The sequence below is a fragment of the Pangasianodon hypophthalmus genome, chromosome 18, assembly GCF_027358585.1.
Source record: "Pangasianodon hypophthalmus isolate fPanHyp1 chromosome 18, fPanHyp1.pri, whole genome shotgun sequence".
NCBI classification, from domain to species: Eukaryota; Metazoa; Chordata; class Actinopteri; order Siluriformes; family Pangasiidae; genus Pangasianodon; species Pangasianodon hypophthalmus.
The window spans coordinates 9137949-9152451 of record NC_069727.1 but is presented as its reverse complement, the minus strand read 5'-3'; the positions used below and the strand labels follow the sequence as shown (position 1 = coordinate 9152451).

Genomic DNA, 14503 nt, shown 5'->3' with positions numbered 1-14503 from the left:
ATTTTGCTGCATTTTGCTCATTTTTTGTCAAACTGTTCCCACATGTCACTGCATGTTTACAAAGCCATTAGTTGGCTATCTCGTAGTATAGTTTTGACGTAGAATAAGGGGCTCAATTGCCCTAGTTTCTGACCTGGAAATTATTGTCTGTAATCTGTCCAGTTCCTATCCAAAATGCCAATATAACCAGCTTTTAAATTATAATAGCTTAATTTCTTAAAGGGATTCCATTATGTTGTTTGGTAATATACTTCAATGTATGTACAATGCATTTAATAAAGTTGAAAGATGGAAAAAAAAATGTAATAAATGTTCATTCATGCATTTACTGTGTATTGTGTATTGACACACTGTCATTTGTGAATCACATACTCATGGTCATTCCTAATAATTCATTTAATTTGCCTCTATAGATTCACATTTTCACTTCTCTAACCATTTCAAAATCATCATTTTTATGGTCAATAGGTGAAAGCCACTTGGTGTATGAATGTACACTATATTACCAAAAGTATTCGGTCACCTGCCATCCCATTCCTAACCCATAGGGTTCAATATGATGTCGGTCCACCTTTTGCAGCTATTACGGCTTCAACTCTTCTGGGAAGGCTGTCCACAAGGTTGAGGAGTGTGTTTATAGGAATTTTTGACCATTCTTCCAAAAGCACATTGGTGAGGTCATACACTGATGTTGGTCGAGAAGGCCTGGCTCTCAGTCTCCGCTCTAATTCATCCCAAAGGTGTTCTATCGGGTTCAGGTCAGGACTCTGTGCAGGCCAGTCAAGTTCATCCACACCAGACTCTGTCATCCATGTCTTTATGGACCTTGCTTTGTGCACTGGTGCACAGTCATGTTGGAAGAGGAAGGGGCCTGCTCCAAACTGTTCCCACAAGGTTGGGAGCATGGAATTGTCCAAAATATTTTGGTATCCTGAAGCATTCAAAGTTCCTTTCACTGGAACTAAGGGGCCAAGCCCAACTCCTGAAAAACAACCCCACACCATAATTCCTCCTCCACCAAATTTCACACTCGGCACAATGCAGTCTGAAATGTACCGTTCTCCTGGCAACCTCCAAACCCAGACTCGTCCATCAGATTGCCAGATGGAAAAGCGTGATTCATCACTCCAGAGAACGCGTCTCCACTGCTCTAGAGTCCAGCAGCGGCGTGCTTTACACCACTGCATCCGACGCTTTGCATTGCACTTGGTGATGTGTGGCTTGGATGCAGCTGCTCGGCCATGGAAACCCATTCCATGAAGCTCTCTGCGTACTGTACTTGGGCTAATCTGAAGGTCACATGAAGTTTGGAGCTCTGTAGCAATTGACTGTGAAGAAAGTCTACGACCTCTTTGCACTATGCGCTTCAGCATCCGCTGACCCCTCTCCGTCAGTTTACGTGGCCTACCACTTCGTGGCTGAGTTGCTGTTGTTCCCAAACTCTTCCATTTTGTTATGATAAAGCTGACAGTTGACTGTGGAATATTTAGGAGCGAGGAAATTTCACGACTGGATTTGTTGCACAGGTGGCATCCTATGACAGTTCCACGCTGGACTTCACTGAGCTCCTGAGAGCGGCCCATTCTTTCACAAATGTTTGTAAAAACAGTCTGCATGCCTAAGTGCTTGATTTTATACACCTGTGGCCAGGCCAAGTGATTAGGACACCTGATTCTGATCATTTGGATGGGTGACCGAATACTTTTGGTAATATAGTGTATATTTGCTGTTTGAATCCAGGTTTATCATGTTATGCTTTTGGCCAGAAGGTTGTAAGTTCATATTTTACAGTTGCGTAGCTTGCACTCTGATTCCAGCTTTCTTTTAAGTTAACAAATGCAAAAAACCTTTTGCAAAACTTTTGTGTAGACTTTTGTCTGCATTTGTGTAACAACAATAATGTTAAATTGAATGTTGAGTTCCCTTTGAATAGATGTTTAGTCTCTTTCAACACAATTTTATGGTGTTTCCATTCATGTCAGTGAAAATAAGCAGCCGAATTACAGAAATGTAAGCTTCAATTGTCAGTTTAGTTCATACAACAGCTATCATACAACATTTGCTGTTTTACAATCTTTTGCGTCAGTCAAAACTGTCTCAAAACATACTTATTTAATTAGCTTTTCCCAGGTCTGAAGATTACTAGACACACAAGGTGTAGCTCAAAAATAGCTTAGTACAGTGCCCTGTAGGTGCAAAACACCTTAACAAACCAAAAATGCCAAACAAATCAGAAATCACAACAACCAAAAAAGTGGCAGCAAATTCGGAAACATGACAGCAAAACCAAAAACACGCCAGAATTAACTAAAAACAGTAAGGGCAGTTCCTTATCGAACATCATATGCTCATTGCTGAAGGGCTAGAGTGTGCATTAGTTTGAAAACATGTTTATTTTTTATCAAGGACATTCATATGATGTTATTCTAGAAATGCTGTCAACTTTACATCATTAATATGTGAATGCTAAAAAGCCACCTAAAGAAAGCTGGGTCATTCAGAAGAAAGAATTAATCCTATACTAAACCTGTTACTGAAAAAGTGCTAGTCTTACGTTGTGTCAAATGGGCAACAAGTGTGTTCAGCAACAGTAATGCTATTGTGTTTTTGGCTTTGTTGGTGTGTTTTTGGTTTGTTTTGCAGTTATGAACCACCGTAGCTTAGGGTATGTTTAGCTAAAAAGCTGTATTTCATCTTCTATGAAACTTCATCTTTCATACACATTCAAAGTCATTTTTTCAAAGTCACATTCAAAGTCCTCTTTTTTTTACATAAATCATGGTTAAAAACTGATATAACACAAATTGAATTTGATAAATGGAACTATTATAAAATGGTACTATTCAAACTCTGAGGCTCTCCATCCAGAGAGATGTTGAACATCTACTGGAATGGATATTGGTACAGTAAGAACAAGTAGTAAAATCTCATTCTTATGTTCCTAACAGTGAGAGGCATAGCAAGAGATTTAAACTGATATAATTGCTATGCAGCTCCGTAAAGGTTTACAGATCTATTTTGCCCAGGTATCTGGATTTCCACAGGAAACATCTCTGAGGACGAGAGCTGGGTTGGTCCAGGTGGACCCAAAGGCATTGCGGAATTGACTCCTGCCCCAGGCTCTCTCTTGCCCCACACTTACTCAACACCTCCCTACGAGGGGAGAGAGGCAGGGAAGTGATGACCCTCAAGCCATAGTCTCTTTTCCTGGCAGTCTTCTGTCATTGAAGGTGTGCATGTTTATCACTTCCTCAGTTTTGACAATGGTGGGAGGCTGAGGTTTTTGTTTGAGTCGCCGCTGACACTTCAGAGACACAGTTAGCTCGTCCACCATAGCACTACAAAACGATCGCTAGAAAATCAGAGGAGAAAAAGAAGAAAGAATTGGAAGAAACTGGTTACTAGAAATGAGTAAAGAGTGGTTAAATTGATTTAACCAATGGATCTCTCATAAATAACATTTTAATTGTTAGTCATCTAAGCTTCATGGGCTTTTCATATGTTAAACAACAAATACTGTACATGCTTTCTATGACATATTTCATGAACTATGTTTATGTTACCTAACTTTAAGCCTAATTATAGCCACAAAGTCTGTGCTAGTCACACCTTCTCTGGCACAGTGAATAAAATATGCAAGACTAATGATTGGGAACTCACTCTAATTTATTGTCTCCCAGTCTATTTTTGGCCAGACAAAATGCTTCAGAAGTGAATCAAACACTGATTTTTGACCCAACTCTTAGCATATACTGATCAATAACTTGAATCTGAATTGATTCTTTAATGGCCAATGAAAACTAGGAGGACAGAAGTTATTATGAAAAAATGGCATAGATGGCAGACAAGGAAAAAAGCTGGGTTGCAAATTGATCATGTCTGTTTTGCTATCACTGTCAAAAGTGCCACAATGTTGATAACAGTGGAACTGACCTTTAGCCCAGAGGTGAATGGACCCCTTAAGAGGACTGTAATACCACTAGAATATCATGAATGTCTCCTGGCCAAACATTTGTGGACGCTTGACCATCACACACATACTGTATGTGGTTCTTCCCCAAACTGTTACCACAAAGTTAGAAACACACAGTTGTATAGAATGTCTTTGAATGCTGTAGTTTTACAATGTCCCTTCACTGGAACTAAGAGGCCCAAACCTGTTCCAGCATGGCAATGCCCCTGTGCACAAAGTGAGCTCCATGAAGACATGGTTTGCCAAGGTTGGAGTGGAAGAACTCGAGTGTCCTGCACAGAGCCCTGACCTCAACCCCACTGACCTTTGGGATGAACTAGAACACCGACTGCACCCCAGACCTCCTCACCCAACATCAGTGTCTGATCTCACTAATGCTCTTGTAGCTGCATTATCACAAATCCCCACAGCCACGCTCCAAAATCTAGTAGAAAGCCAAAAATCTGTAATGGCACATATGTGTGTGATTGTTAGGTGTTCACATACTTTTGGCCATATAGTGTATTTTTGTGTTGGTCTTTGTGTAGCATAGACAAATTTGGTGATCTCCAGCTGTTTAGTATGTTGTTCCTAATCTTTAAGTCGCCAAAAAAAGTCAGAAAATATGCAATGCTTTGTATTTTTATTATCTTTTTTTTTTAAATAAACAAGACATGTACCCTTTAAACATGTACCCTTACCTTCTCCATCTGTGCATTCTGTTTGGACTTGTATAGCACTTCCCCCACAGCCACAAAAACAGAGAGGACCAAGCCTGCAGCCAGCACAATGAAGATGCCCCCGATGTTTTGCACTCCCAGTGCACTTGCCTCTTTGCTTTCCTCCTCTGGGCAACCATTTCCTCGCCACCATTTCTCTTTCATCATGTGAAGCTTTCCTTCTTCTTGCAACTGCAAGATTGCTATAGTGATCTTGTCTCGGTATGGAGAGCCTATGAGAACAAAACATATCATTATGGTGAATTAAAGAATCTAAGTACTGTACAGATGGAATAAGATTTCCGGACATATTGTTTGTCCATTACGTAATGTTGTCATTATACTGTAAGTGATTTGCACAGGATAAGCAATCTCTGTATAAATCACAGAAATAGGAGTATCTTCATGATGTACCTATCACTGTTACACTGAAAGTTCCATGCACACTATGTACACCTCATTTTAATACAAACTTGTTGCTTTGACCTTTACTATATAAGCTTGCAAATATCATTAGTAGGTCACGTGACCATAATATGTCTATAGGCTGTACCTGTGCTAGGAACTCAATAACTTACCTAAAATTGCCACTTCTTTGCTAATTCCTTGTAAATGTCATCTATATTTTACTGAACCCATTTTAAATATATTAGTGAATTTACATGGTGGGTATGTTTTAAATTTATTAATTACAAAATATGCCTACACACTCTAAATATCTGCCTCAAAATGCATCCAGTGCAGTAATGCAGTAATGTTATGGGACAGTCATCCTGTAGAACAAGAATTTTGGTAGCCCCTCAGTCGTTCTTCCTAAAGTTAAAATTGTACCTTAAAACTGATAAAAGTGATGAAGAAAAGTTATGCAGATAACACAGTTCTACTATGAAGTACAGGTACAGGTTGTAGTATTTACCCATAGGTGTTCCCACTCCATAGGCCTTGGAATCAATGAGGCCTCCAACCTGTGTGAGATTGCAGTTGCGCTGAGTGACAAACTCAATTGTGGTGGACTCCATGAGGAATGCGTAGTCAGAAGTCAGCACTCGCTGGATGCCCTCTTCTACACTCTTTACCATAACAGATTGCCTCCTGCTGTTCATGAACTCCCACATCTTATCATAAGTAGAGATCTTTGTCTTCTACATAAGGAGAATGGAGAGATATTTAGTGCTTATTCATTTTAAAAGTTAATAGCAAAATTACCACCTATGAATTGCTTTAGTGAGCTTCAAATAATTTCTGGCCATTTACTTGCAAGACAGAGTTCTGGCTTAAAATCTGAAGGAGGCATTATTCTTCTAAATAGCATATGACTAAATAGATTGACTGCATCCTCTCATATGAAACTGGACTGCAAAAAAAGAACTCTGTCCTTAATTTTAGCTGAAACACCTTGAAGAAAGTCATGGTAGATCCATCTTCGACTACACCATAGGGGATCTTGGTCTGCTTAGCCAGGTCATCAGCTGAGTCAATGGGAGACTCCATTCTCTCCACAGTGAGGAAGGCAGCAAGGTTTGCTGTGTATGATGAAATGATGATCAAGGTGAAGAACCACCAGATTCCTCCAACTATTCTGGTAGACAGAGCCTTGGGCATGAGCTCAGACCCTGTACAGTGAAGAGGGGCAAATGGCAGCAAAGGATTGAGAAGGATTAAAAAAAGAGAAAAATAATGGAAAACAGGAAAAAGGAAGACCTGGTAAGGAGTGAACCATTTTACCTGGAAGGTTCCATTGCTCCACCCAGGTCTAAATCCTCTATCATAAACCATTTATCTTCTACATCAACGTTTCCAAATTTCTGTGCTAGAGTACACTACACTTCATAGTTTACTGGCATCATAGTTTACTGATACCAACTAATTCTCTTTTTATTCTGTTCAAAAACATGAGCTGCCAAAATTGAGATACTGTTAGATAGTGCTAAATTTTTTTGCAAGAATATTGTTTGTTTAAAAGTAATTTCTAGACATTTGGTAACTATGGAGATTGCATGCACTTGACGAAACATGGGCAAAAGTGTAAGGACACACTAACACTTGTTATTTCATGCTTTTTTCCCACCAAACCATAATAAGGTTGAATAGAATAGAATAGAATAGAATAGAAGTTTTCATCTCTCACCCAACTGAAAACCTTGTTGGGTCTTACTTTCATGCACCCAAGGTAACTTCAAACCTCGTCACCACCTCCCACTGACCTCTATGGGGCAAACCACAGTGGCAAGGGACTCTGTAGTGTTCATTCCCTAGGGTGCAGTGTATAGCAGTCTCATCCTTCATATTTTCCATATTAAGATCCATATTTTCACTGAGGTCTATAAACAATGACTTCTGGGCATTGCTGTATCATGAATTCTCAAGCAAGATCAGCTAGGCCATGTCTGGTGTTGCTGTTTTTACAGTGTTTTCTGGTATCATCATTTTCCTGGTTGAAACTCATGACTAAAAGTTTTTTTTTTATCAAAGTGTATGCCTTTTATGCATTTGGTAAAAATCGAACTGCGAACTGTTTAAATCACAATCTGAAGTGTAATCTTTCTAATGGCTAAACCTTGAAATGCCATGCTAATCTTAATGTTTCAGTGTATCTTTTTGTGCTGTTCTTCTAGTGCTAGTGGGAAACTGCGTTGCACGGGACTTAATAATAACTCACAGTAAATTTAATTAGTTATGTGTTATTATTTCTAGTGTTTTCTATTCACTAAATGAATTGCAGGTTTGCTGCAGTGAAGGAAGCATCTTCACTCTGAAGCATGCAAGATTGTCTCATGTTACTAGTATAATGAGACTAATAGATCTACTGCATTTTTTTGTTTGTTTTTTTTAACTGAGGTGCAGCTCGGTCTCAGAGTCCTTTGCAGCCTGTAGTACCAGCTCTAAACCAGATGGGGCCCCAGAGAAGCCGACTGGGCTACAGTGATCCAGAAAAGTAGCACAGACAGGCTGAAGCGTCTACCTTGTTGCATGAGAGCCCCAACTCCGAACCAGAAACTATTTAGCAGAGTGAAGTTATTCTCCACCATGTCAGAATCAGGGTTACAGGGATGAGGATTATACCACTCATATGGGCTGAACCTGTTGTGGAGAAAAAGAGATAAAAGTTGGTTAGACAGGCATTAAAGAGAAATAGAAACTGCTATACATACAACAGTTGTCCATCAATGGACTGACTGATCTTGTATTTCAATAAAGGTATGGTCATTACTGTTAAATGGATTTATCCAGTGTTATCCCAAAATCTGTAGGACATTTGAATATTTCATTAAACTGTATTATCCATTCATTTTATGCTGAATATGCCTACCTATTAAATAATTCAACAGATTTATTGTAAATGTATAACCACTCTATGTCCACTAGCTGAACCTCTTTTGTCAAAGGAGCTCTTATTGCAATAACTGTCTTTAAATTGCAAGCAATCCAACTTGACTAAAGGGTACAGAAGTGATATTTCTTCTTAAGTGTACTGTACATATGTCTCTTGGCTCATTGGAATTCATAAAATGAAAGGTAGCACCCTAAAACAGACATGTAAACCCAGTGGTGTCTATCTCCAGTCCAGCATGATTTGCTGATTTAACTGATCAAAGGCACCCAATTCAATCACCAGCTCATTAACAGGCAGAGTATGAGTGTTAGAGCAGGTAAATCAACAAACCCTGCTAAAATGCAGGACTAGAATTGAGAACCTAATGTATAGTCAACCCCAGAATTATTGGAATCCAAAATGAAAATTAGGGGATGGGGGTGGGGAGGGGGAGTTAATATACAGATCCGTGAGAAAGTATTTTTCATTATTTCTTCTATTAATGCACTTTTGTCATTTGCTTAATGGTTTCAGGTCTTCAAGAAAATGTAAAAGGTAAAAACAACCTGAGTAAACACAAAATACAGTTTTTAAATGATCGTTTCATTTATTGAAGGAAAAAAAAAACTATACAACATCAACTGGCATTGTGAGAGAAAAAAGTAATTCCTCCCTTAGTTACTCAATCAACCAGTTACCCAAATTTAATAGATATCATAATTGGGTTCTGCCAGCCTTCAGTTATCAGAAGCGTTTGGTTGCAGTAGTTGCTGCTGAAGATGGCACAACCTGTTATTAAGTTTTGTCGGGGGAAGGGGGGATTATCATTTAAAAATTGTGTTTTGTGTTTTATTATGTTCTCCTTGTCTTATATTACATTTTGGATGAGGATCTGTACCAAATTTAGTGTGACAAATATGCACAAATAGAAGAAATCAGGAGAGGGGAAATTCTTTTTCACAGCACAGTATACATATATGTCACAGGAAGTTATTGATATTTGGAGCTTAACTGTATGGAGACACAGTTGTAGTCTGTGTATATACCCGTTTGTAGTGTGACTTTGTTGATTGTTGCATGCCATTTTGACTTATGATCATGTGATCTTTCTTATGTTTTGTTTCTAGCTTCTTGTATTATTTTTCCTGGTAATGTCAATTTTCTAATGTTTCTTATGTTTTTACTTGGAATAAAGATTTTCCTACAATGGATTAGCCTGCCTTTATTAAAAATACAATCATAATGTAAATTTTGTCAGTAATGTACAGAGGGTTCCAAGAGCCAGACAAACCAAACTTACCCATTGTACGCCAACATCAAATAATTTTGTTCTATGCATATTCTGAACCAACTTAGGTGACAATTGTGGCTTTTCTTTTTAGGTATCATAGTGCCAGTAACACTGAGAGTCACACAACTTTAACCACAATACTTCTGAGGGCCTTAGAATGAGACACCACTCAAAAGTCTTGCGGTTAAACAAAATGGAAGAATATACTGTACAAAGCAAAGTGTTTTGGAGAATTTTCCTATCTTCTAAAAAAATATATTCTTTTTTTCTCCACTAAAGTTGACATGTTACCTGGCTATGACAAACAGCACACAACTGACACCCAAGTAAGCCAGCAGAATATACATCCAGATATCAGGGGAAAGGGGATTGAGGAAGGAGAAGACGCCAGGGTTTGTGCCATTGGGTTTGCGGTACAGGATGCTGATGCCAAGAGTCATGAAGGGCTTCGAAAAATCGATCACCTTCTCCCTCACATATGTTATGGCCAAGGGAGCCACTGCCAGATCTGCTTTCTGTCAAGCAAAACAGCAAAGAGAGAGAAGCAATTAAGAAACATTGATTCATATCCCTCAAATAATGGACTAATTTCTTGTGGTCTAGCTAGTTTATCATAATATTCTTCAGGTTATGTGAAATGCTAATTCATAATTTAGGATGATCTCACTGTATACACATAAATTAACAGCAATTAATTTACTCATTTTACTCAACATACTCATATGTTTATTGCAATGCATGCATTCTTAAATGCAATTAAAGTTTCCAAACTTTTAAACTATAATATAAAATTGACTTTCCTACATAAGATATGAAATAACATGCTTCTTAAAAATAGCAGTGGTAGAAACATTGGCACAATGTAAATGACATCAGACTGCTGGATGAAAAGATATTTATGGATTATTATATAAGATACGGCACAAGACTTTAAAATAACAGACATCATTAAACAACTAGTACAATTTTATTGAATTAATCTTAAGTGTTGGCTAAAACAATATTTTAAAAAGCCACATTATTATTGAGTGTAAGTAATGATGATAGTATGTTTTGTGCCATTTAAACAATCTGATGAGATCCACAAGGAATCGGGTGTACTAACCATCCAGTGTTTAACTGATCACACAGCTAATGTATGATATAATAAAGGATTATATCAGTTATTCATTCAGCTATGTTCACTGTGTTGGATGATAGAGTGTTTTTACACATGGACATGCTCTGGCTACTGTGTCTGTTAATAAGGCCCCTGGAGAAAAGATTAACAATGCTCCTACAACCTGCCAAGCTCTCATCCATCTCCTCCACCTGTCATTATCTCAGGGCTAAGATTCCCCATATGTCCCAATTAAGAATGAAATGGTACGAGAATTGTATGAAATACAGACAGGCAACATCTTAAAAGACAGAGGGCTGTTATGCTGTGGGGAGCATTTTCTTCGTATGGTTTGGGTTCACTTCCCCAAGAGGGAAGTCACTTCAAATCCACACAAAGTTATTCTGTTATTATTAAGCTATTCTGACTGACCACCTTTATCCTGTGATGACATACTATCCTGATAGGAGTGGTCTCTTCCAATCACCAGACCACAAGAGCTCATAAAATGATTTGATGAATTTGAAAATGATATAAAAATATGTCATGGCCTTCATAGTCACCAGTTTACAACCCATCTGAACAACTATGTGAGATAAGATTTTGTGCCGACATGTTAGCACTCCCCATCACCACCATCAAACCACCAGTTGAGGTGATGGCTCAAAAGAATGGTGTTCTTCCCTCCAATACAGTTCCAGAGACTATTCTAAGGAGCCCTTAAATTGTTATGTTGGCTCGTGGTAGCCCTACACCATAAGTGTGGACAAACGCCAGCTGTGATGGAATGCAACAGTCACGGAGAATGAGTGTTTAATGAGTGAGTATAAATTATGTGTGAATTATGATAAACTATGTTATCTTTATGCATATTTCCTCTGAGTAGGACTCAGAGCAGGCCTTGACCATGAACCAAGCTACAACAGCAACACACTGTGTGTGTGTGTGTGTGTGTGTGCGCCTTATATTTAAGTTTTGAAAATATTTATGTTGGCAAGAGTGCTGAAAAGCACTGTAAGAAAAAAAAAGGTCAAATAAAAAACTGGGTAGAAGAACTGATACACTGTTATAAACCTTTGCCAAGGCGATCAAAACCAGGCCCTCCTTGACTTGTGAGGCACTTCTGAAGGCACCAGCTGAGGACTAACAGGTGCTCCTGAGCTCCCTGCAGCCTTCTGGTGCTCCACCTGCATCTCACCTCATTAGGATAAACGTGAAGGTGAGCTGGCTTCCTATCCCTGATCCTGAGCAAGCATAACCGCTCTGGGACATGTCAGCGGTGATTGCTGGCAGAGAAGCATGAGACTGGAAAAAATCAACAACACCCGATGGGGTTCCAGTGCCACTGATAAACTGGATGGCTGGGTTGAGCAGTTTAATCAACCAATAACAATAATACTTGCAAGGGCGCTTTCATAGCTATTAGTCTGGTCTGAATCAGAGCAAAATTTGATACTAATTTGTTCACTTCTTGGTTTGTTTTATTTTCTCACTCCATGCAATTAAATGAATCAAAAGCAAAAATGTTGGCTTAGGGAAATGCAGGGCTAAAAACATAAACCTCCTTCATTCTTTGGTCAGAAATATGATGACAAAAAGTAAACATACCTTTGGCAAGCATGCAGAGAAATCATGAAAAACTCCCCCTGAGCCACACTCAATAAATTACTACATAATTATAGAAATAACCAGTCACAAAAATTGTGTATCACATTCCACCATTTGTTTTCTTTGTCCATTGATCCAAATCTCCAGAACACATCACATAGTCTTCATCACATTGCCTCGTGGCTCAGGTTAGCAGCTTACCTTAACAGAAAGATGTCGCTCACAATTTAAAGTATATTGTTGGTTCACTTCGTGCAGTTGGCTTGATTCAAGACTGAATTTCTTTCTCATTGAAATCAAATCATGCTAGAGGTCAAATGGAACTGGACCAAGACCACCTCGCACAGTTGGTCTCGGACCAGTTATTTTGGTCTGACATTGCTGCAAAGCCCTCTCGGAAGAAAACAAGTAGAACATGACGGCAAATCCGTCGACAGGAAACCTCCACCACCAACAAGTCTGTCTTTCTTGTTACAAATATGTATTCCTGAAATACCATTAAAATATACAGTACTTTTTCCTTAAAAGGAAGCTACTGAAGAAAAACTATTTAAGACACTTGACCTTGTTGTAACCATGACCCTTTTGGATCAATTCCAAAAGTTCATCTAATGATTACAATAATAATTTCATATAAATCCTATGAACATTCAGCCACTCATTCTTGAGATATCATGCTAACAATAATCTTGGATGGACACTTGGACAGACAACCCAAAAACATAATGCCTCCACTGCCTAGTAAGCTCCTTTTCTGCGTTGTCACAGCAAGAATGGAAATGGATAGAAGGCTCGGCTGTTCAGCCCCATGGAAGGGAAGAATGAGTGCACCCAGGAGCTGGCAGCGAGCATGGGCCAAATGCAAGCGCTATAAGCAGCAATGCAAGAGCATAATGAATGGTATAGCTTGCTGGGTTCTGTTTGGGTATTTTTTTAACCTGATTCAGTACTATTACTAATTAGTATTACGTACTTGGGAATAAAACCAGTATTAGAGTATTACAGTAATTGAATTAACAAACCAACAAAACAACAAAATTTTAAGCTGTTATTTTCCTAAAACTCCTTGTGGCTCCCATTTAGTGGGCCAGAGAAATTCAACAACCAAGCCATAATGATCCTATTTCTTGAAAACACACCATTAGATAAAAGCTTTCTTTAATTCATTCCTCTATAAAACTAACCCCAGTGTGTTCTAGGCAATCAACCTCCTCTTTTTCCATAAACTCCTGGTCAAACCAACATTCCAAATGTGGATAAATGGTTTTAGGCCAGAGTCAGTTAGTGAACTTCTCCCACCAACCAGAGGAGGTTGTCATCACAAGTTCTTACTTCAAAACTGCTTGTATACCATTTTTAAATTTAAGCTTATTTCTGTCTATACTTAAACTGCCTGTTATATGCATGTAGTTATGAAGTCTTGCCACTGTTTCTAGCTCAATGTGTGAGCAATGGATTATTGTTTGCTATCCTTTTGTATGACACAAGTTATTTCTGAATAATTTTTTTATCTGCTTAATGCTGTTGTTCTTTGCATGCCAGAGTTGACCTGGAAACTCTAAAGTGAATCTGTCTTGGCTCTGATACTGTTCTTTACTGGTAAACTGACTGGGACTGTCTGGCACTGATTTTTCTATTTGCTTGAATCTATCCCTGTCTCTGGAGAGTCATGATAATATGATATTTGTGTATACCAAATGTGCCACATATTTGTCAAGTCCAACTGATTTGAGCCCTGTATATTTGGCACCTGAAAACATTCTTGATTCTGTATTCTTAATGCACAATATTTCATGATGTAGATTCATTATAAACACACTTACAATATCTTTAAGGCATCTATTTGATCTGTACTCAAATGCGTAAACAGTTAGCTTGAAAGGAATTGGGAAAAAGTGTCTGTGAAATACATTTATATGTCAAATTTATCATCGTTACTTTTTATACAGTGGTATTGCAATTTTTGCACAAAACAGTAGATTTGTAAACAGTAGTTTTTTTTTTTCTTTGGTCAGTCTTCATTAGTCCGCATTTCATATACCAAGACTTCTACCAAGTTAGCCATTTACTTGTGTTCTGCCTCACTTGTATAGGATAAAAAAATTGCCATAAATAAGTACAAGAAAAGGTAAATGTCTGTACTTGGTATTTATTGAAAATCTATTAGAGTCCATGTGAAACCAAAACAAAGACTTACATGGTCCATAAGTTCTCGCACCATGCCGTTCCACTGGCCTGTGCTCTCCTCTACTGCTCCATACTTCCCGTCCTCCACCAATTGGATCTCATAACGGAATCCAAGAATAGCAGCGAGCTCACGCAGCAAGTCCACGCAATAGCCCTCGAAGCGGTCATTGCCACAGAGCGGTTTATCTGACTTCTTAAACATCACATAGGGTTCTTCCTGTATGTTTGGGAAAGATGAGGAATGAAAAGCTAGGGACAAAATTTAGCATAAGTCTATTATCCTGGGGACATTTGGAAAAGAACTCTGAATGATCTTTCTTTGGTAGACTGCAGA

At 38.5% G+C, this 14503-nt stretch overlaps 1 protein-coding gene across 2 annotated transcripts in view; it reads right to left on the bottom strand.

Annotated features, from left to right (window-relative positions):
- Positions 1 to 2011: 2011 nt before the first annotated feature.
- The window catches only part of LOC113532217 (glutamate receptor ionotropic, kainate 2), a 48038-nt gene continuing 35546 nt past the window's right edge, over positions 2012 to 14503 (bottom strand). For both annotated transcript variants that reach the window (XM_026923477.3, XM_026923478.3), the window contains exons 10-16: positions 14180 to 14386; positions 9567 to 9790; positions 7634 to 7752; positions 6067 to 6284; positions 5588 to 5813; positions 4654 to 4904; positions 2012 to 3352 (exon numbers count right to left, since the gene is read on the bottom strand). In XM_026923477.3, coding sequence (XP_026779278.1) covers positions 3188 to 3352; positions 4654 to 4904; positions 5588 to 5813; positions 6067 to 6284; positions 7634 to 7752; positions 9567 to 9790; positions 14180 to 14386 — 1410 coding nt within the window. In that variant the 3' untranslated portion in view covers positions 2012 to 3187. The remainder of the gene's footprint in view (positions 3353 to 4653; positions 4905 to 5587; positions 5814 to 6066; positions 6285 to 7633; positions 7753 to 9566; positions 9791 to 14179; positions 14387 to 14503) is intronic.